General features: G+C 36.7%; 1 protein-coding gene across 27 annotated transcripts in view; it reads left to right on the top strand.

The window, feature by feature from the left end:
* The window catches only part of DLG1 (discs large MAGUK scaffold protein 1), a 151,186-nt gene that overhangs the window by 78,714 nt on the left and 49,291 nt on the right, over positions 1-23,181 (top strand). For 10 of the 27 annotated variants that reach the window (XM_067002569.1, XM_067002563.1, XM_067002559.1 and 7 more), the window contains 7 exons: positions 10,463-10,561; positions 13,884-13,937; positions 17,113-17,163; positions 18,148-18,272; positions 19,626-19,795; positions 20,475-20,614; positions 22,200-22,344. In XM_067002569.1, coding sequence (XP_066858670.1) covers positions 10,463-10,561; positions 13,884-13,937; positions 17,113-17,163; positions 18,148-18,272; positions 19,626-19,795; positions 20,475-20,614; positions 22,200-22,344 — 784 coding nt within the window. The remainder of the gene's footprint in view (positions 1-10,462; positions 10,562-13,883; positions 13,938-17,112; positions 17,164-18,147; positions 18,273-19,625; positions 19,796-20,474; positions 20,615-22,199; positions 22,345-23,181) is intronic. The other 17 variants (XM_067002560.1, XM_067002580.1, XM_067002584.1 and 14 more) reach the window with 3 other exon arrangements.

Raw genomic sequence — 23,181 nt, 5'->3', positions numbered from 1 at the left:
AGGAGTGTCTTTAGTATAAAAACACTTAGTGTAAGTCAAGTAATTGTCTAAAATTTTCTGACACTAACTTCCTGAAGGAGTTACTGAGTTTAAATAGGTTGTTATGGATGTGATTTTTCTTTTTGCTGTTTCTTAGTATGAAACAAATGACTTTCTGCTCCTGCTCAGTGTTTTAGGGAAAACATTTATTTTTATAAAGAAGATTTTTGCTCAACTAATAGATTTCTCACAAAATAACACAATCATTAATAAGATAAAAAATACCTGTCTTAAAACAGAAAGCCAAACTTGGATTTACTGACTTGCTTCAGATCACTTCATTACTGCATGTTTTGAGACTGTACCTTCAGGGGCTATGAGGTGCAAGCAAATCTGAAATTTTTATTCTAAAGAAAAAGATCATGCTTTCTATAAGATGAAACTCGTGTGTTATTTTCATATGTTGTGAATAATAATTCTCAGATTTATTTAATTTCAAAAAAAATCAAAATGCAAAGTGTTTAGGGTAAGAGCAGTATGATAGTTATGATAGTTAGCTGATGTATTCTTAGTATTTAGCCAAGTCATTTCCTAGTATCAGAGCTAGATATAGGTCAGCTTTTTCTATTTGAATGAATTATAAAGAACAAAATAAGCATACTGTCTAAGAGGATTTAGTTATTCCCTGAATAATTTAGGAAGAATTGGAAATTATGTGCTGTGAGAGCTTATAAGAAGTGTCGTATCCATTAAAGTAGATAAAGAGTATCCAACATTTATTTATTCATTTATTTTGATTTGAAAGTGTTCTCAGGAATGAACACAATCACATCTAGGTTTCCTCCTACAGAATACCCTTTTTATTGGGAATTTCAAAACCTGTAAATATTAATGTGTTAGAGCTGATATTGTTTTTCCTTATTGAAGTCTTGGAGTGAATTTTTTCTTTGCCTGGTTTCTTTCTGATGCTGAAGCACTGGCTGGACTTCTTTGTGGGCTCTTCAGCATAATAATGAAAACTACTCTTCTTAAGGCTGATGTTACTTAAATGGTGTTTTCTAGGCTTTGCTTTAAATTGTAAATGAAATGCATTAAATTCATTCTCAATAGCACTTATGAGCCTAAATGAGGAGCCTGTAATTCTGTTTTGAACTTAAGTGCCGGGTTGCTGGGTGAATGTAGATGATGAACCTGCTGCATGGGGTTCGGTGCTAGCCACTGGTTTGGTGTGTGAAAGAACTTGCCTTTACTAAAACCGCTATTAAATTTGCATACATTTTTTATGTTACAGATTTAGAATATGACTGACTTTAGGTCATTACAGCACTCCTTTAGAGAGTTTGCAGGACAAATTAGTTTGAGCTGTGTAAATCTGTCTGAATACCAGACTTAGAGTGGACACTGGCATCCTCCCTTGGGTGAAATGTTGTCCATGAGGGAATTAAGTCTTAAAGGGTCCGCTCTTAGATCCTGACAGGGACAGAAGAGGGGGGTTGTTGACTGCTGAAACTTTGAGACTAGCTTGCATGCAGTTCTTAGCACTGGAAGGTTTTACCCATCAAAGAACCAGACACCATGTGAGAGTTGGTGGTAGCTCTGTAGTTTATATGGTCTTGTCAGTCTCATAGACTAAGCTCTACTTTTGCTACATAGTTCTAGAGCTTCGTCCTACAAGCTGCTGGACGGCCTGCTCCTATACTGTTGCTTATGGATGTAGTCTTGGAGAAACAGATCCAGGAAAAATATATCTGTACATTTATTGTTAACCAAGTAGCATCAGTGGCAACGTGGCACTGAAGCCATGGCCGGGCCGCAGGACGGCACTTGTGTCAGCAGGAACACGGCACAGATGGGGCATCAGCGTTAATGCTTGCTGTGTCCTCAAACTTGGCTGTGCTGGGCAGCTTACAGCTAACGTGGATTGTAAATGAGGATGGATAGCATCTGTGCTTTATTCTTACCACCACCTTGAGACCCCACCAAACAGACTACATATCCCAGAAGGTGCGCTTAGATGAGTATTGACTTCGGCGATTTTGACAAAGATAGATGTGAAGGTCTGAAAACAGGCAGCTTCACCAGCAAAATGTCCTGTGACATTCCAGGATGTGGTTCACAGAAGAGATATAAAACTGTAATACTAGACCTTAAACTGTGTATCTCTGGAAATAAAACATGGCACTTATTTTCAGTTCAGTCACTGCGTATTGAATGAACATTTTCTTCCACCACTTTTTAAGTTATGTTCACTTCAGTAGATGCTCTATTTCCTACTTTCACGACTGATAAAAACTCAAGCCTACGTTCCTAACACTTCAGCTTGTTTTAACACAGGTTGCTGTTTGTGTGGTATCTGCTGAAAGGCAGTGGGAGGGGTGACGTACACAATTATTTTTGGAATATTCTCTTAGATATTACAATTGCTTTTTGAAGTAACAGAAGTTGGCTCTTGAAGCTTACCTGGTCTTGTAAACGACCTCTGAAGTAGAGGTTGTTAGTCGATTGGTACTACTCTTCTCCCCTTCCAGAGGTACTGTTGTTATCCAGCTATTGTGTGGGTGTTCAAGAATGTGGGAAGATGGTGATTCTTGAAGAAGAACTACTTGTGATATATCATAGGCGCTTCAACAGATTGCCACAAAAAAGGATGCGTTGTACATTAAAGGAGAAAAAAGGTATAAAGTGCTTGGTCAAAGCGATCAATGCAAATTGTTTATATACTAATTTAAAAGAATGAAATATGATTAATCTCTCAGTTAGCAATGTGTTGTTCACAGTTTGTAGGTATTACTAAAGCACAACCTGATCCTGAGCCCCCTCTAGTTACATGAAACCACTTAGCACTTGATATTTAGAGTGAAGCAGTTCACACTAGCAATTAATATGATCTGTAGAGAATACTTGCAGGCTTTCTGCAGTCAGAAGAGGATCTTGTCAAACCTGCGCTGCTCTAGTTACATAACTGGTTTTCTTTCTTTGAATTATCCATATGGCCCTCTGCTCCACCAGAGATTTTTTCTACTGGTACAACTGCAAGGCAGGCTTTGCATCACATCACATATGTGAATGTAATTTGGCAGAATGATCTCGGTGACTCTCAGATGTCTGATTCTTCTTGCCTTCGCTACTTTTTCTTTCTCCTTGATTTTTTTCTTTGCTGTATGTTTTCTTTGTGTTTCCATCAAGATTGTTCTATATAAGCCTCATTCCCTGTTTATTATAAAATCCATTCTTCTTCCTCCCATGTTTTTTGACCAAGCTGCTATTATATTCACTTCTCCTACCCATATAACACTAAATTTCAGTGCTCCCTACTGGTTTTTCCACTGGAGATTGCCCTGGCTCACTGTTCAGCCCTGGATGAATTAGGTATTCTTCCTGTACCTCCTGTTCCTTGGCTGTGTTTCAGTGCTTGGAGTACAAGTGTCTTCAAGTTTTTTGTTTTAATTGTTGATATTTTATTGCTATCATCTTAGGGACCAAAGGCATGCGGACTTCCAGGAACAATGTTATACTATTACCAGTTATCTGCTACATCATCTCTATTTTTTTGCCACTGAAGTCAGCATGTCTGTGAGCACATGAGATGTGAATTCCTTTCTCTCTTCTTTTCCCTTGTGTTTTCCCCCTTCTTGTCTGGAGGAGAGCATATGAAGTCAGACACCAGGCTTTCCAAGAATCTGGTATCCAGCATGTCTTCCCATTGCCATCGCTTTCTCACTAAGTGCATTTCAAAGCTGGTTTTCGTTTCCGTCAAGAAGCTAGTTAGCGTGTGGGTTTTCTGCAAAGTTGATACCTCGGAGTTGCTCAGTATTAATGTGTGGAAATTTCTCCAAGGAGAAGAAAGTTAGATGTGATGCGCTGGGTATGAGCTGTTAACCTCTATGCACACTCACAACACGCTGATCTTCCTCTCTGCCATTTCTCTTCAATAACAAAATCTAGAGACTCTTGGTCTGTCTGGAACAGAAGTACTTGGGTGCACCTGCCGGTTTGTATCAGTGGGACACGCTCATCTCCCCCTGAGGCTGCAAAGGCAGAAGACATACCTGCCATGTGCAAGCCCAAGTCTGTGAATGTTGTATGACCAACACGTTTTCAGCTTCCTGTCACTGGCCAGAAACCTTTCTGTGTCTGCATGCTTGAATATTGCATTAATGATATGTTATGCAGCTCTTGATTACATCCATTCTGGGTAGAAGATGAGACATGGCAGCTCTTCATGATTAGAGGAGCATCTGTCAGTTCCTATTTATTTCTTAGTATCCACTCTATAAATAACTGTAAAGGTTTGTACTTAGGTCTGTATTTCTAGTTTTTTATTCTGTGTGCAAAAACTATGCTGACTCATATTGTTTTAGTCAGATTTACTATAGGAAAGTGCACAATGGAAGGGAAAATAATGTTTAATGCTCTGAACTGATAACATCTCTTCATCATATTAAAGGACTGTAGAGCTGACTTAATCAAGCTCTGTTTGCTATGGGTTGGTGTCCTTCATTCTTATCATGGCCAGTGCCAGATATTCAGATTCACGACATGTTCCTAGACCAGACCCATAGGCAGGAGACAGATGGTGTGTGCTGTGCAGGTCCAGAGCTGTGCAAATCAAACGTGGGTTGTGTCTGCTGGCAAGAAGGCTGCATGACTGCTGACTTCAGACCGTGTCTTCCTTCAGTGAGGCCAGTCACACAGCTGTCCCTGCTAGATGGCAGTTTTTGTGTAGACTCTGGGAACTTAGTGTTTGACCCTTATCTCTTTTTAGAAAGATTACTTTAAAATTGGCTGGTAAAATTCAATATTCAACAGTATGATTGCATCAAGCTAGCTCCTCTTTGCATTCTTTTTTTTTTTCTTTTTTTTTTTTTTCTCCTTCGGGGCTTAGAGTTGTTTTGAAGGGTTTTGTTTTGAAAATAAGGGTAAAAATGTAATATAGAGATCATGCATCTGTGGCCTTAAAAAAACTGAATAAGCAATAAAGTAATAAGGAGTTTTGGTTCTTTTAAATAATTGTCTTATGCTTTTGTATTTTTATTTTTTAATTTAAACAACATATAAAATTGTGGTCTTGCAGTGCTGATGTATTTCATGGAAATGCAGCTCTTGAAATTATCAAAGTAATTCGACCCCCATAAAGTGTTCCAGAAAGTAGAGGAATAGGCAGCTTAAAATATTTTCTAGTTGCAAATCTCAGAGAGATTTTGAGGTTGTAAAAATACATTGAAATTTAGGGGTAGTTAGGACCTTATGTGTGAGAGAAAATAGCTATAACCTTTCATAGCTTCGTTTTATTAAAGCCAGATGAGTTTTGCCATCTGTTCAATAACTTGTACATTGCATTGATTATCTGTGCCTAGCAAATTGACAGTTGTGGGGTGGTTCAATGATGCTCTTTAAATAGCGTGAGAGTACCTAACGTGTGGCACTAGCTAAAACAGTATCTAGTGTTTTTTTCCTATGACCATAATCCAGAAAACAATATTTTGAACATTTGCAGGAAGCGATATTTTTGTTTATTTTCTCCCAAAAAGGACTGTGTGTGTTGCTAGTTTCATGACTACTTACTGCCACGACTACAAATACTGTGGTGCTGCAGATGACTGTGGGATGGGAACGCTCAAGCGAACTGATTTAACTAGGAGCTCCAGAAGAGAAACGCATCAAAACCTTCACGTGCAGCCAAAGCAGTCTTTCCAGCATCAGCAGCAGGCACTGAACATTCATAAATCTTTTAGTTCATCTACACTACCAGCCTCTTCCAAACACAGAGGAAAATTTACTAACCTGCGTGATAGTGTAAAAAAGAGTCCTACAAAAAGCACAGCAAAAGTTAAAGCTGCCAGTGGTTGGGTGTCTGATGGCTCGTGCTCTAATTGTTCCTTAGAAAAGGTACGTACTGCACTAGGCATTTATAGATGTGCATTTTTATAAGATTTTATGCTCTTGTAGAATGAGATAAGGGGGAGATGATGCAAACAGTAGATAATATGCCATACATCTTCCTGTAGTTTTAACCCTGCTGTTTCCAGAGACTTGTTTTGCGTTTTATAGTTAGCAATCAAAGTAGTAATAATCGGAGTCTAACAGAAATACTTCTGTTCAGTATTTTCCCGTTAAGATGGTTGCACTGTATGCAGTGTGTTCTTTAAATAGTAACTTGAAAGTGAGGAAGGTCTGGTTTGCTTTATTGTTATTCTCCAAAATCTGTCTTCTACTACATGAAAATAGCAGCCTGATGGAATTTGCTGATTTAGTTATCTGCTTTGAGATGTGTGTGGTGCTTTGATTCATTTCAGGTTAGTTCGTGTTCCATGATAGAAAGGGTTACTGTGTATGTTGGTTAAAGTTGAGAAAATGGGTGTGATCTTCCTTTTCACAAGGTCTGGACTTCAGTATTAGGTTTGGAGGTGCTTACTGCCGTAATTTTGATTAATTGCTGAAAGGCATTATGAAATTAGCAAGCATACCACTTGTTAACTGATAATTGTTAGTTTATATGATTAGAAGGTCCATCACATTAGACTTTTATCCAACAAAATTATTCATGTGATTGTTGTAACAAAATTACTTTTTGGTGTAGGTTTTAGTGCATTTATTTCATCTGACAGATTCAGTTAGTGTGGTGTTGTTCAAGTTATGCATTCCTGTATATAATAGTCTTATCATAAGTGTGTGCCACAGTTCATATGTATACAAAGAATGTTTTAGTTGGCCCATTACTTTCTTTGTAGTATAGATAAGTTTGCCATCTTAATAAACCATCTTATTAACCTAGAATTATTAAATGTTGTACTGAGACAACTTATTTTGAGGAAAAGCTTTAGTTTTTCAGAATACTGTAACGTATTAATCTAACAAATTCCTAAACATTATAAATGTCTTTTTCTTGAAAATTCTTGGGTAGCAGAGCATTGGAAGTGATACCGTGGGCTGTTGGAGCTTATTCAGCTGCTCTCACATATACTTGTATCACATAAACATTTTCAGACTGATTATGCGGCATACTAAAATAAAATTAGCTTTCTTCTCTTAAGACTTTCCAGGTCGTCTTGCATTGATGGTTAGAATTCATTTGATTTCTTGCACTGGCCTCTAGCCCCTAACTAATGTTTTTTTGGGTGTGGTGTTGGGGAGAAGGGCTGGTTCTTCCATTGGCACCTGACTTCCCCTAGCACACCTTAGCTGATAGGTCTTGCTTGGGCTCCAAGGGGATGTAGAAAAATATATAAAAATGTACGTAGGGTTGTCGAAAAAGCAGATACTGAAGGTTGCTTGGATTCCCTTCTTTCTTGGGTTATACAGTCTCCTCTCCCTTTCCTTGCACCACTCTTTTCCCATCTGCACCCTTTTTACAGCTTCAGAGCTCACATTCACAAGTTACATTCTGCTGCTTCATTGCAGGTGAGCTAAGGGGTGTTGTGTTGGGAAAGGGAAGGAAAGGAGGTGAAAACTCGCTGCGCTCCAACTCTGCAAAAGGCTATATGTGAAGCACTAGCCTGCAGTGGAAAGAAGGAAATGTAGGTAAAGGGTAAAGGTGCATCTGAGTGACATGTGCAGCACATAGAGCCGAGATGGTGGGACACGCGTGTCCCCAGATCTCGGTACCACATATGTTCTGACTGGCTTTATGGTGCCAGCATGTAAGCCACCATCAGCCTTACAGTCTACTTTGCTAACTGAAACACGCCAGATGCTGCTTTTTTCATCTCCAAACTTGAACTGTCTGTTCCACTAATTGTATTGTAGCACTCTGTTCCTGCTCTAGTTTGAGCTTTCATCATAATGGTGGCGTAGCGAGCATTTCAGATACAGGCACGCTATTTATCATCTAGTAAAAGGTTGTAAATACTTTCTTATCTCTACTGCCAGTGCTTTATCTTTATGCTTTTAGGAAAGTGTTTCCTTTTTGTTGGTCTTGATTGGTGTTTTATTATTAGCGGCTGAGTTTTCTGAGGGTGAAGAGTATCCTCCATTGCATTTCAATTCCAGAAGTTAAATTTCAGGTAGTACTGCAGTCTGTATCAAAAGCCGGGGTAGAGGAATTGTGCGCAAGGAGAAAAAGGGGTTCTAAGTTAAACCAGCCTATTTTAGGTATAAAACCTCACTAAACAAATCCTTTGTGAGTCTTGTAATTGAATAACTAACAGCTTTATTCAAACTCTTTAGATAATTTTCCACTTGTGTGAATTGTAAGTCAAGCAGTAAAGTGACTTACTTGAAGGTCAGCGCAAGTGTGTTTCAAGACTGGGTTTCCTTTCCTCTCCTCTTCCCTGCCTTCGTTGTGGTAACCACAGTACCTACATCAGTTCGCTGTACTCCATAAAACTGTTCATGTTTAAATGAAGACTGTCTTGTCTTCATTTGTGTTGGTGTATCCTTTGAAAAAGGTCATCACGTCACCTCTTTCTGCAGTGGAGGAGACTCCACAGGAATGCCATCAGGAAGCTTGGATGAGCAGGGAATGGAGGGCTGCGAAGAGCATGTGGATACCAGGCCAACAGCACCAAGGAAAAGCATGATGGCCAGGCTAACAGCTTACAAGACTGGAACCCTAAAGCCTTAAAGGACTTTGAATGATACCAGTTTTAAAAGAATAATAGTAAGGATTAGAATTGGAACTGACTGGGAGAGTTCTTGAAGTGACTGGGAAAGAGAAGCCCAGAGAGACAAGGGAGTTAGGAACTGAGACAAGAAGTGAAGCATGAAAATAAGGCTGCTATTTGGTGCAGAGAGGTGCGTAGTTGCTTGACCTACAAAGAAAACTATTACTGGGTCAGCTGTTTTGCTAAGCCAAAGGGTAGGGGATTGCGTGGTTGATATCTGAGAATAACTTCAGTTGTATTTCACCTTCTCTTGTTCCAGGAGCTGCAACTGTGAAGCACGATTTTTCTAATCTGCTAACGGTTAGCTTTGCAGCCCTAGCGTTGTGCTGTATTTTGATAGGTAGTGTGTGTACATCTGACCATTTGGTTAATGGGGTTTTTGCTCTGTGCACATACGGGAAGCTTCTTGTTTTGGAACAAGACAAATCTGAAGGGGAAGCTTAATTTTTGCATGTGTGGGGCTAAGTAATTGCTGAAGCATTTTAATTTGATCTGTCCTCTAAAGGCTGCATCACTGATCTCCTATCTCCTGCTGACTGGAGGTTTGCTGCACTGAGCATGCCCCACAGCTTTTGGGAAATGCATATTATTGTTTCTCTAGAGCAATTTACATTCCTGTATCTCTCCCCCCCCCCCCCCCCCCCCCCCCTTTTTTTTCCCCTAAACACATGAAAGATTGTGGTGGTGTCCATGTAAGGGTGTTTAAATGACATTAATAATAATGTTCGAAGACATCAAACGTCTTGTTCCAACATCTTTCCACATTTTTCACCAGCTGTTAATTTTAGATAGAGCTGAAAAAACTAGAAATACCGTATCCACATTTAAGAAGGGTTGCTACTCTTGAGTGGTGCTAGGTTTCTTTAATCTTTTAATCTTTGCTTTTACTCTTTCATTTAGTTTATGCTATTGATGTAGACTGCTTTGTGTTTTAATAGATTTCAAGCTTCTGAGATGTCTAATACTTTTATGTTCTGGTTTTTTTTTTTAACTTGTTTTCCGGATTTAGTAATTTCATTCTGTGGTTATTCTTCAGCATATTTTCACAAGTGTGTCTTGGAACAGCCAAGTTGCAAGAACTTTGATTTGTTGTTCAGCTGGTAATCCTGATGGTTGCCAGTAGTCTGTTGCTGACAGCTTGTTGACAACCAGTATGTTAACATCTCGGAGTGATTTGAATCAATATTTTGCCCAGAATGCTATTTATAATCTTGTTTCCTTGCAGCTTATGTGTCAGTAGCTTTCCTGTTTATTGTTTTAATTACAATTCCTAAAACCCAAATCCTACTGGGCTGTATATTTGTATGGTAAACCTATCTAAAGATCTTTATATGAAAGGGTGGAATGAATCAGTGTTAGGATCTTCCAACCACTTGACTAAAAGATTTTCTTTGACTTGAACTTGGTTTAGAAAATGCATGGTAGTTTTGATTTTTTTCCCCCATGTATCGACAAGGAACTTTAATTTGTTCAGTGCTACCAACTTTAGTCATTGTTTCCTTTCCTTTACTTGTTGTACAATGATGGGGGGCACATGTTGTGAAACCAGCCTACAAAAAGCTGGAGTCTGCCCACTGATGTGAAAAGGCAAAGTTTCTCTTTTACCCCGCAAAGTCTCACTGTCCTGCACTGCAAGGTGAGTAGCTTGGTGTGAAGAAGCAGTGTGGCTGTGTCCTATTTCTTTGGGTTATGTGACATTAGCGCACTGCTGGGAATGCAGTGCAGCATGGCCCATCTGTTTTCAGGTGTGGTTAAAGTCTCCAAATCCATCTGCTCTTTCAGAATATTAAAAAAAAACCAACTATACAATTTGAATCTTGTTTGTTTTAGAATGTTTTTGTAGTTTTCATTATTTTTGACATTGTATTGGTGATTTTTAGCCCACAGAAGCTGTTCCTTCCTCTTCTCCCATTGTCCCTGTGATCCCTGTCCCACCAGTCCCTGCCGAGACCACTGTCATCCCATCCACCATACCGCAGGTTTTTATTCTTTTCTGTTGTTTTTGTTGTTAAATTTGTTCAACTCTTATATAATTTATTTCATTCCTTTTGTTTAAATTAAATGTTTTGGTACTGCCATACAAGTTTGAAATGAACGTGAAATAGTTAAATTAGTAATACACTGCTGTTCCATCCTGTGTTTTGTTTGTTTTATAGCAGCTTTTAGTCCATTTAAAAGTGCATATGTTTCACATAAATGTATATTAATAATTTTTTGAAACAACTAAAGAAAGCACCATAAAGGAATGGAAAGAAAGGGATATTTTTTGTTGGCACGTAATGCTCCGACTGCTTGAATTATTTATTCTGGATAATTATCTCATATACTCAGTGTAAGTCTTTCATCCATGACTTCTGTTCTGTTTCTGTTGTTGGTGTACTTGGGGCACGGTAGAATACAAGGGTATTTTGTTAATTTCTGTTCTTAATAATTTGACTCACAGAATGATGTTCACTTCTAGGCCTTTATCCTTTAGGATAAAATGTCAACAACACACAAACCACGACAGAAAAAACACACAAAGCACGACAGAAGCTGCCAAAAGATGAGAGAAAGCAGTAAACATGAGTTAACATCACTATCTTGTGTATAACTTTGAATGTGTGACTGCACCCTGGCCAGCTATAGAGTAATTTAGGATAGATAGTGGTGACGTTTTTGCAAATAGAAAAGCCTTCTGCTTTTATTTGATTTTGACTTTTATTGTGAGTTTTACTGAAAAAATATTGAATTATGAAGACATGCCTTCTAAAAAGATGTGCCACCACTTCTAATTTTTTGGTGACAGATCCGTGTTAACTTCAAAAGGGAATTAAGCTGTCAAGAATAATACAATACTGGGATATTTCTGTAGTCTACACATCAGTATTCTTTTCTTACGGTCTGCTGTCAAACTGGGTGGCTAAACCTGCAACAGGCGTTAATTTTTTCTCTGTTACAATGCTAAATGTTACGTAGTCCAGTAACTTATAAAAAGTTCTTATTCTTTTTTTAAAGTCGAGTTTCTAGTGGAAATGTGTTTACATAAACCTGTCACCCATACTTGTAACAGGCAGACCAGAAACATGGCTAGTTTTAAATCTATATCCCTCTTTTGGAGTGATTTTGTCCACATCAGCATATGAGGCAGACAGACAAGGGCACACCGGTGGACTTCTACTGTCAGACCTGACGGATAAAGCCTGTTGAGTTTCCAGTAACACTTACTTTCAGAGAACTGCTAAATTTAACTTAAAATCATCATAATAATTAGAACGTGTATTTTTTTTATTTGAGAAAATATTGTAAAATATTTTTTTGACTGAGAGACTACTCAACAGCCATCACTGTGACAGTGTTTGTACCCGCCGACGGTGCTGGTTTACAAGCAGAGCAGCAAGAACTGTGTGATCTGTGCCTCTGTCTTCTGGGTGCATACAAATGCCTGCAGGAGCCAGCTATGTAATTCTGCATCATACACAGTTCTAAGCAATTAGAAAACACCGTAGGAAGGTATCAATTTTGGATTTGGCAGATGCAGTTTTGTGCAACAGATACGTTTCTCTATTCTGTTAGTCACTTTACCCCTTAGGCAAGCCCTTAGTGTGCTTGTAAACAGACTCGTCAAGTGGCTTTTAAATATTTGAACAAGCCCTGGCACAGCAGTTTGAAACTGTTAGGTAATTTGGAGGTGTCTTGCATAACAGACTGAAATAGCTGGTCTTCTTTCGAAAAACATTTGCTGTTTTGAGTTAGGTGTTGCCCTGTGTCTGTAGTGTCCAGGCCTACCTCTGGAGTGGCTGCCAGAAACGTGTCCTCCTTCCTGCTTGGAGAAGGTGGTAAATGGCTGCTTCTGGGCAGAGAACGATCGTTTGTTTTCAGCTCAGTCTTTTGTAGGGAACATCCAAGTCACCCCTTGCTTCCTAGCTTTTGGGGTTTTTTAAAAAACTTACATTTTTTTCAGAAGTTTGTTGATGTAATGGTAATGAGGCTAAAATGCAGAATATGAAGATGTTAATGTAATTGTCATGTTTTTGTAGGTCTTTAAATGTGTTTAACACTAGCTTTTGTTACAGTCTGTTAAACTGTACCTAAAAAAAAAAAAAAAATTTTGCTCAGACATACAGACACATTTACACACACACATACACATTTATACATACCCAGAGAAAGATGTAAAAATCTTAATTTTGCAGATTATGAATTTTTATACGTATGAAAATCTCCCTACAACTTTAATGAAATTGAGATTTACGTGGTGTTGTGCCACTGAGTTCGTACATCTCATTGGGCTTAGTATATGAACAGTATTTGGGGTCAGGAACATATCTGCACTCATTTTGTTCTTAGAGCAGGCCGGATGCTAGCATTTACAACACCATTGCGTGTAGTTCTTGGAAGTTCCCTTGTCAGTGAGAAGAGCATCTAATTATATCTAGGAAAGAATGCAAACATTTGTGGCTTCTCCTTTTGTACCTGCCATTAGTATGAGGCATGAAAAGTATTTTTATTCCACTCAGCCTCTTCCTGATATATTGGAGGAGAGAAAAAAAGAAATCTGTTTCAAAGTGTTTCAGATACATTTTTCCAGTATGAATTTTCTTTCAGCTGAAACTGCATTTTCATAGAAAAGTTTTCAGTAACATAAGTAAATAGTCGTTTCCTTATTCTAAAGTTCCTGGACAGTAAGCATGTCATATAATTTTGTATTTCTGTAGCAGTAATGTCTAACTTCTTACAGCCTATGAATCCATAACATATTTCTCATGGAAGTACATGTTGCTGTACTGTGAATGAATGTCTGATGTGAATTGCTTTTCACAAGATGGTTTTGTAGATATTTTCTTCAATAAGATAGTTATCTATAAGCTTGCATTTTTTCAGGTTTTTTTTTTTTTGAAACAACAACAAAAAAAAGTGAAATACAAAAAACTTTCCAGTAGGAAGAAGTAGGAATCAAAGCCACCAGAACTTTTTTAGGATATTGGCTGGTTAAGCAGTCCTGAATGTCGTATCACAAACACTAGGGTAACTGACATTTTGTCCAATGATAGCATGAATCATATTTTTTTCCACTTGAAAAACAAGATAAAAGACGGAATTTGTATACAAAATCTATGAGCTCAGAATGTGATTTTGTGGTGTGAAAGCACTTTCTTCAGGATAGAAACAAGTGTTTCAAAAGAGGTCAATATTTGAGATTGTTAAGCTGAGGCTACCTTTTGACAGACCTTTGAGAAACCCAGCAAACCAAATGTTGTATAATTACTGTTAGTGTTTTCTTCTACATTGTGTAATATTTTTTTGATTCTTCTTTTAAAGGCAAATCCCCCTCCAGTGCTGGTGAATACAGATTCTTTGGAGACTCCAACATACGTAAGCCTACACTACCTTTCAATTACAACTTCAGATAATGTTAGTTGTTTAGGTCTGTTGTTACTGATCAAAAAAGCCTGTTTTACCTCTCTTATGATACGTGGTTTTGTCAGGTCTCCTGATGTTTATCTAACTCCTTAGATAGCTTTTTATGAGAAAAAAAATCTACTAATGAAATAAAATAAATTGTAGATTGTACGTGGAAGGTTCTGTGTGAGTACCGCTGTGTGACAGTGCAACACAATGCAAAACGCAGTGTTAGGACCCTGAACTTCTGGAACCTCAGAGAATAATCCGTATCTTCAGCTGTGTTGGCAGATGCTTTAATATTTAATGTGCCATTTCCGTTGCACTTCTCATAAAACACTTCTCAACACACTGGCCTTACTAAAGATTTTAGTGCTCTAAATGTTCATAAAAATTGTTGATTCTGTTGGAAACATTAAGGTAATAAGTGTGGCTATATGGAGGCCAAAGTTTGTGTTTGGCAGTGTATGATCTGTGCTAAGAGCACCACTGGCAGATGGTCTTCAGAGGCTTTGGAACATATGCAAGTTTGACATAGGTTTCAGATCTGATTTTTTTTCCCTGTACCTTCCTCTTACAGTTACATATGTCCCATTTGTTGTTTTCCTGAATAGTGTTAAGGTCTGTACTAGTTACTTTATATTGAGTTTATTATAGCAAGTAAAGCATAGATTTACTTTTTTTTTTGGCTTTACTTAGCAATCATAAAGAACAAGAACAAATCTTGTTACTGTCAAAAACATTAATAATTTAAAGTTGCTAAAAAGAAGCTGTAGTAGATCAAGACAGGCAAAAGCGTGAATTAACAGTTTAAGTGGAAGACAAACGATTAGTACAGTGACGTAAATGGCTCATTTATGAGTCCTGAGTATGAATAATGCTGACTTAATAAAAGATCACAGCCGAAGTCTGCAGTGCCTGGCCCTTTTACTCATGTGACACAGTTTAGAAAAGAATTCCAAAGTTGAGGTGTCTCTGCACACACAAGCTAAATCAGAAAGACAAGTGATTAATAAGAATGTATTCACGTTTCAGAAGGCTTCATCTGATAGAATCCCTTGTGGGATGGTAGATAATAGAAACAGAAATAGAAAATAGGCCTAACAGAACAAAATGACACTCAAAATTACAAGCTATCTGACTTACCAGTTTGCAGTGAACATAAAACAAATTCACTCATAGTTATCTGTAGTTGAACCTACTATGTAAGCATAGGAGCTAAAGGAACATTCTTCCAGGTTCCCATGTAGGTAATGGAATTGTTCAGTGGTATGTAAGGTAAAATCACAGCTGTGAGGTAACTGCATCATGAATCTACAAACCTTTAACTGTTAAAGCTTTTTTTCTATTGGAAAACCAAGCCAAAACAACAAAACAGAACAAAACAAAGTCAGTGATGAAAAATATTCAAGAACACAGCTCTTGTTAACTGAATTACAAGGCTGCTGAGGAAGTACACCATCTTAGAACTCAATTTGGGTTGGGAAAAAGACACCAAGAAGCATATTTTTTATTCTTTGTAAAAACAAGCAAGCAGACAAGGAAATAGAAACAAAACTAGGATGGTGACGTATGAAAAGGTTAACCATACCAGCAAAATTAACTCTATTACAACCAAAAGACTAACCAAATTGTGCTGAACTGCTAATAATTCAAAGCAAAGTGCTGGGCTTCTGTTATGGCAAAATGACTGTACTTGTGTAGAATGCTGTAGTTTCTTTTATCCAGGAAAAGTCCCTGCAAATAGTGTGTGGCTCCACAGATCCTAGATGCCTTCAAAATTTGCAAAAATAAAATAGGACTGATTTTTATCATTTTGTGTACCTTTGCTCCTTCCTGCCTGTGCTAAGGTTCAGTTCACTAGATAAAATCAATTGAAAAGTGTATAAATAGTAATGAGAGGGTCTGGAGAAAGGACCTAAAGTAAATTACAGACATGGAGATCCTTCTTTACTCCTCTTTATCTAGAATGTATTAAATTTGGGTTAGAGTTAGGTACATGGAAATAGATTGCTTACATACATTAGGGTTGGCATTTTTAACAGTAATGAATAGGGAAGTTATTAATCATCCTTGTTTATTAAAAAAAAAAAAAAAGCCACCTACTGATCAATCATCTTCAACCACTTCCCTGGCGTGATGTAATTCTAGATGGCTGGTTCGGTTAGCACATGTCGTTTTTGCAGATAATAGTTCAAAGACTAAGCTAACTTAAGCCACTGTGATTGAGAAGTTTTTCTTTGGTGTTGGTGTAGAAACAGATCTAGTTTCATGTGTTCAGAAGGCCAAGACCTCTTCCCTTTTTAATGGAGAAATATCACGTGTTTAAAGACACAGTATCGTTTCCATTGAACAAACTATTAAGGATGTATCATTTTTGAGGTACTGTGCAAAGAGGAAGATAATAATCTGTTATGTCTGGAATGGATATGGTGTGTGTTGCAGTAAGGGTAGATATAATTAGAGATTAACAAAACTGTAGTGAGGCATACATGAGCCTGGTACTAGAGAGCCTGTAAAAGTTGTGGAGGACAAGGCTTCCCTTTGGATCATGGCTTACTTCTAGTATTTGTATTTTTTCTCATCTAGCTTCATAAAATATTTCAAATTCTTTTGGTTTTGGTCCTCTTGTAATGTGTTGGTCTTTAGTATATATGTAATGTGAAAAATGCTAGTAAAAATGTTTTTTTTTAAAGCTGCTTTAGAAGGGCTTTATGCATTTCTAGTGAGAAATTGTGCAAAGCATCCATCTTTTGATTTTTCTCTGCTCTGGGAGGAACAATTGTTTGAAAATATTGCTCTGATCTTTTATGCAATTTCTTCTCTACCCTACAACCCCTTCCTTTTATCTCACTTCTAACTTGCTCAGGTTGTATGGCCTGAAGAACATCAAGAGCAGTTCTTTCTGGAGGTCATCAGTAGGCTTCTGCTGTGCAGTATCCTTGTAGAAGTGCTCTCTGCAAAGCTTTACATTTAAACTAACAGGAAAAGTGTCTGCTGCACGTACAGAGTGGTGTGAAAATCACACTTCTGAGCTCACTGGTCAGTGTGTATCAGCTGAGATGTGATGGGAATGAGCTGCCTGCCTAGCTAAGTGTGTTGTATCAAGTGTAAAAATCCTCTAAGTCTCATTTCTGTTTCTTTTTAGGTCAATGGCACAGATGCAGATTATGAGTATGAAGAAATTACTCTTGAAAGGGTAACATGCTAAATGTCTTCCTGTACTCTGTTTTCAAGTGGGGCTTGTAATAGATAAATATGAAAAATTAACCTATTTTGATATAGCTAAATGGCAATTTGAAACAGTCCTTACTGTTTTTCCCTTATGTATATTTAACCTCAATATACGTACTTTCTGGAGCAGTTTTTATTGGTATACTTGACCATTGATAGTAAAATGAGGGAAGAATTTTGAAGACATACTGCATTATAGGTTATTATCTAGACTTGCAGAAAGTATTAAAAAAAATAATTTCATATATTACCAGATGTAACGGGCTTTATTTATATATTTATACAAACAAGTTTTATTATATAATGAGATTCAGGCTTCCAGTTGAGATTACAAATGATCATATGCATTGTCATACGCATTGCTTTTTTAAGGTTTACAATGTAAAGATCTATCTAAGTTCTCTTCCTTGAAATGCGTTACTAACAAGGAGAAATTGTTGTCTATATTTGATGTCTGTACAGTTCTGGTCAGTACTGAGAGGCTGAAGAGGTCTTACAGCTGATAATAAGGGCAGGCAACCTTTGAAGAGAAAATGTCAGTGGGTCTTTGTGTCTGTAAGGATATATTACATTACTTGAGATTTTTTTTGAAAAAACAGTGAGGAGCAAATATTGATATGAACAACTTCAAATATGTAGCTCATTGGAAAAGGAACTTTCTCTCTAGTTTGTCAGGTTCGCTTCAATAAGAAATGGGGTGAGTTTGCATCTGCAGCTCTTACAGTGATACAATGACTTGTCCTGCCTGCTTCTGTAAAAGCAAGCGTAATTACACGTCTTACATAGAGTTCCATATATGTATTGCGAATACTTACATATAGTATATTGCTTAAAATGTCTTAATTTTTATCAGTCAGTTTTATGAAATTTTAGTTTTATATTGAATCTTATCTATATATATTTCCCCCCAAAAAAGAAATGCATAATTTTTTTTCCCCTCTAACTTTAGGGAAATTCAGGACTTGGCTTTAGCATTGCAGGTGGCACAGACAACCCACATATTGGGGATGATTCAAGTATTTTCATTACAAAAATTATAGCCGGGGGTGCAGCTGCACAGGATGGAAGATTACGGTATGATGACTTTCTGTATCGGGTTACTAAATGTTTATTACTATTTTTTCTAACAGGTGATAGAACATTTTCTGTTTGTTTCAGTCTATATAATACATTGCATTTTAAATAAGTTTATCTTGCAGAAGTAATTTGTACATAATGAAAACTGTTTGGACCATTTTTTAAATTCTTTTTTTTTCAACCAAGAAAATCTGCAGCAGGGTGAACTTCAGTGAAATTTTCATTTTTTATTTGGTGGTATAAACTGATTGTGCTGAATGTTCTATAGTTCCTAATTCAATATACAAAGGAAAAGCTTAGATATGTAGGATAGTTAACTCCTGGTTATTTATGTGCAGGTTTTCTAATATGCAAGGTCATTGAGCTTAACAGCCCTCTTCTGTGCTTGGTATAACTATGCTTCAATTTTGGAAAGATGCTGCACATCTTCAAAAGCCATGTGTTTGTTTAAATTGATAGAGTACTCCTTCTCTAGTATCCCCCATTTTCTTATTTAATCTTGGGATGATACTACTTTACCAGTGCTGGCATATGGTAGCAAGTGATATTTGCAACTTAATTTGAAAGGTACTGTTAAAGTTCATAACAAATTGCTTGAATGAATTATTTTTAGTTATTTTTAATCCAGTGCAGTAAACTCCCGTATCACTGTGTAGAAAAAAAATTAAGGTGATCATAGGATCAACTTTTGTTTTTTCCTCTGTTGTGTTGTCGAGAACTTGCTTCTATCATATTTGGTGTCAATGCCTGATGACTGTAAGCTTTTTAGTCTTATTAAGCTTATTTCAAGACTTCATTTTAGCTTGTTGGTCATTGTCAGAAGGTACATCTGGCAGAACTCAGTGACAGGTGGGTCAGGCATTCTACTTAGTGTAATGAGAGCTTCATGATACTACAGCAACACATTAAATGGAATGGAAAGCTGGCACTTAATCAGCTTGTGGAAAGTAAGAAGGGAGTTTGACTTGTTCATAGCATGGTTTAAAACTAGTGAATTCTTATTGTATGATGCCTAATTTTTTTTAAAATTCTTTTTTACATCTCTAAATTAAAGGTAGTTTGTATAAAGCCATGTTCAAAATTCTATCTTATGTGTTTCATTTAGAGAGCATCCCCTTCAGATGGGGACAAGATATTCCATTTACATATTTTCTAGCTATCTTTGTTATATGTGTAAGCACTAATGACTAATTTTAGAGTATTGTCTTGAATCAATATAGTTTTGAAGCAAAATCTATGTATCTTACTGTCTTAACACTAGTTTTAGTGTATTTTAGATAAAATATTAATCTCCTAATGTGTCTGCTGTGTTATAATGTAGCAGCTGAACATGAATGTTGCTGTCTCTAGGGTTAATGATTGTATTCTACGAGTAAACGAGGTTGATGTTCGTGATGTGACACACAGCAAAGCAGTTGAAGCATTAAAAGAAGCGGGATCAATTGTACGATTGTATGTCAAAAGAAGAAAACCAGTCACAGAAAAAATAGTGGAAATAAAGCTTGTAAAAGGCCCTAAAGGTATGTAGGAAGTCTAAAATTTCTGTTTCACAAGAAGCATAAAGATGATGATAAATTTCTGCATATTTTTTTCAAAATAACACCGCAACTTGCATGCGTAGTTCAAGCAGAATAATGAAAATTTAGACAGTGACTTCTCAAATGCTTCTGAATTTTCTTCCATGAGTGTCCTTAAACTATTCTTGTAGAATGCCTGTTTTACTTTCAAATGATAAAAATGTGTTGCTGATACTATTTAGTAATTTTCACGTATGTTATAAACAGGAGTAAAATATTTCATGTGAATGACTTAGAAAGATTTTTGAGAGATTAAAGAAGTTCAGATAAATGTTCTTTTTGTTTCTATATGCAGACATGTTGGAAAACAGTTCTTTAAATACTACTGGCAATGCAATAGCTTTGCTATGTGCACCCTTCGCAATGTATTAAGTAAACAATTTAGGTTTTGGTTGTCAGAACTTCTGTAAATGTTGTAGTTTTTCCAGAACTTTCTGGAACATCATGGAGTTCACTTGGAAAGACATCCAGTATTGCTTCAGCCACAGCCTAGTATTTTTATATATATAAAAATGTATGTATGTATATACACATAAATGATGCAGAGAGCATTATTATTTGTACAGTAATTTGAATCTAATGAATGCTAAAAGGTTTCTTGAGTAAAAACTTTATCTTCAAGCAGGTCTTGGTTTCAGTATTGCTGGTGGTGTAGGAAATCAGCATATACCTGGAGACAACAGCATCTACGTAACCAAAATCATTGAAGGGGGGGCAGCCCATAAAGATGGCAAACTTCAGATTGGAGACAAACTTTTAGCTGTAAGTAAAAGTGGTAGGGTTTTTCTTTAATGAGTGTTCGTTTTTACACCCAGTAAGGACATGATTCACTTTGTGGTTAAGCTGCTTGCCAGTGGAGTATTATTTTGCAGAAATAAATATTAAAAAAATAATAATAATAAAAAGTCAACATCATTGATTTGCCAGCAAATCAATGATTAAAAAAAAAGTCTGCAGTGCTCAACACCATTTTTTCAGGAAATCTGTTCCTCAGCACAGTGTATCGTGTAGAATCAGTATTAAGCAATCTCTTCGGTTTCTCATGGCTGCTATTATTTGTCTGAATCTGAGTGACTGGCAAGTAAACCAGCACACAACGGGATTGTTTTAGTCACTAATGTGGAGATGAGCTTGTGTATTTTGCAGAATATAACTTTTCTGTCTGTGTGTTTTGATTGTACTGCAGTGTACTACCACTGTACTGCAAAACAACTTTTCAGTCTTCAGAAGTGGCAAGAATTGGGATTTTTTTTTTTTAAGTAAGTCAACAAGAGATCTTTGGGAAACACAGATGGTAATAATACATTTAAAATATGCAGTATATTTTTTTTCCACCACAAATAACAGAATTGTAAAGGTTCGGTTATTTTTACATTGTCTGTGAAGTTAAATTTATCAAACGATAGAAAGTGTCTTTGGTCTCTCAGATTCATTACAGGGTGAGCCTTGTTTTCCATGTAGCCTGGAATTATTTGTAGAACTTATTTTTCTCTTAGAATATGGAAAGAGGGGCAACAATTCAATTTACTAAGGCTTTGTATTAGATACTAATTGTTAAAGTACTTATTTTCTTAACTAAATGCTGCTGTTTCACGTTAATAGCAATAGTCAGAAAATCTATTGCCTCTGAAGTTAAAATTATTTCTTGTTACTTGGGATATGTCAGTCACTTCTGGTTCTTTCTGCTGCAGTTTTGACCTCTACCTTTGACCTTTGGCAAGAGTGTGTTACCCATTACAACATCTAAAACTTACTTACATCATGACAAGATCAAATAGTTATTTTTTCATATTAGAAAAACCTTTCTTCTGGTTAATGCTTACAGTAACATACAGTGTCAGTGCTGTGATTATGGCCAAGTGTATCTCTGTGCCTACAATATAACAAGAATCAAAAAGTTTGCTTTTGTGCAAGCAAATTGACAGCCTGATCAAAAGAGAAACTGTAGGTTTAGGCAACTAATTGAGGTAGCATAACATAGCAAGAGAGTATTGGTCATTGTGATAAGCAGTAGTATCAGCATAGCTTTGATTTGGGTTGCTGGAAAGTGGGTTGGTTTTGTTGTTGTTAACTTTTAATATAAAATACGAGAGAAGATTGAAAAAGATTCGCTGCTTTTCCAATGCTACTGTCAATACAGTTTATTATAATCTTTTGAGGAAAGACTTTTTAAAATATTTTACAGCACTAAAAAGCATCTTTTAAATAGCTTGACCAATTATGTCTGCAGCACGTGAATCATAATAAAGACTCCTAATGCTAGAATGCTAGAGTGCTCCAAGAGATTTCTGAGTGACCTATGAAACCTGGCATTTTTTTGCGTTGATAATTTATGTTTAATCTTTAGGTGAACAGTGTTTGTTTAGAAGAAGTTACTCATGAAGAAGCAGTGACTGCCTTAAAAAACACATCAGACTTTGTTTATCTGAAGGTTGCAAAACCCACCAGCATGTTCATGAATGATAGTTATGCCCCTCCTGACATCACAAACTGTAAGTTCAGCTTGTCTTTATGACCTATTTTTTTCTTCGAGGCTTTAATATACACCATTTTAGTATTTAAAGTTTCAAGCTTTTAAATTAGTTTCTGACTGTTGTAAAAAATCGATATAAGAAAGATCGATTAATCAGGAAAACTACGCAAAGCAGAATAATGTCCTAGAGCTGGTATGTTGAAAAGATGGTAATAGTGGTAACCCTTTGACTGTTTATGACTACTGTGTCCTTGTCCTAGTGATTTGGTATTTCTGATCATTTGCTGATGAGTGCGAGGAGATCGCAGATGCCTAATTCATATAGAGGATGTGAATGCACTCTGTAGTTCTGAACTGAGCAAAAGCCAGAATACTGTTTCAGGTGGAAGCTAGTGATGTTCTAACCAATTTTTTCTGTTCTACTGTTTTTTCATGAGATGCATGTTTTTGAATAAACTAGACTCGGGGAGGAAGGTCTTGACCTTTAATACCTGCAAAATTCCATGTTATTGTATTCCATGAACGTATTGTGAAATTCCACGTTAACTTCATATGTTTCAGTTTTGATATAAATGTTGGTAATTCAGATGAAAAAACAATGCATGCTGCATTAAAATTAAAATAGTTACAGGAATTTCTTGGTGATGTAAGGGTCATATTTATGGGAGTTGTGGGGGTTTTATTTGTTTTTTGTTATTTTCTTTTTGTTTTTTCGTAAGTCAAATATCTGAATGCAGGAAGCTCAGAGTTGAGCTACAATGTAAAGAAAAATTTAATATACTTTGCTCATTGTTTCTTCAAGATGGTATTAACATTTGGTGTTCAGAAAAAGGAATGAGAGTGATGAAACTTTCTT

Source organism: Anser cygnoides, chromosome 9, assembly GCF_040182565.1.
Source record: "Anser cygnoides isolate HZ-2024a breed goose chromosome 9, Taihu_goose_T2T_genome, whole genome shotgun sequence".
Taxonomy (NCBI): domain Eukaryota; kingdom Metazoa; phylum Chordata; class Aves; order Anseriformes; family Anatidae; genus Anser; species Anser cygnoides.
This window is presented reverse-complemented; position numbering and strand designations above follow the sequence as displayed.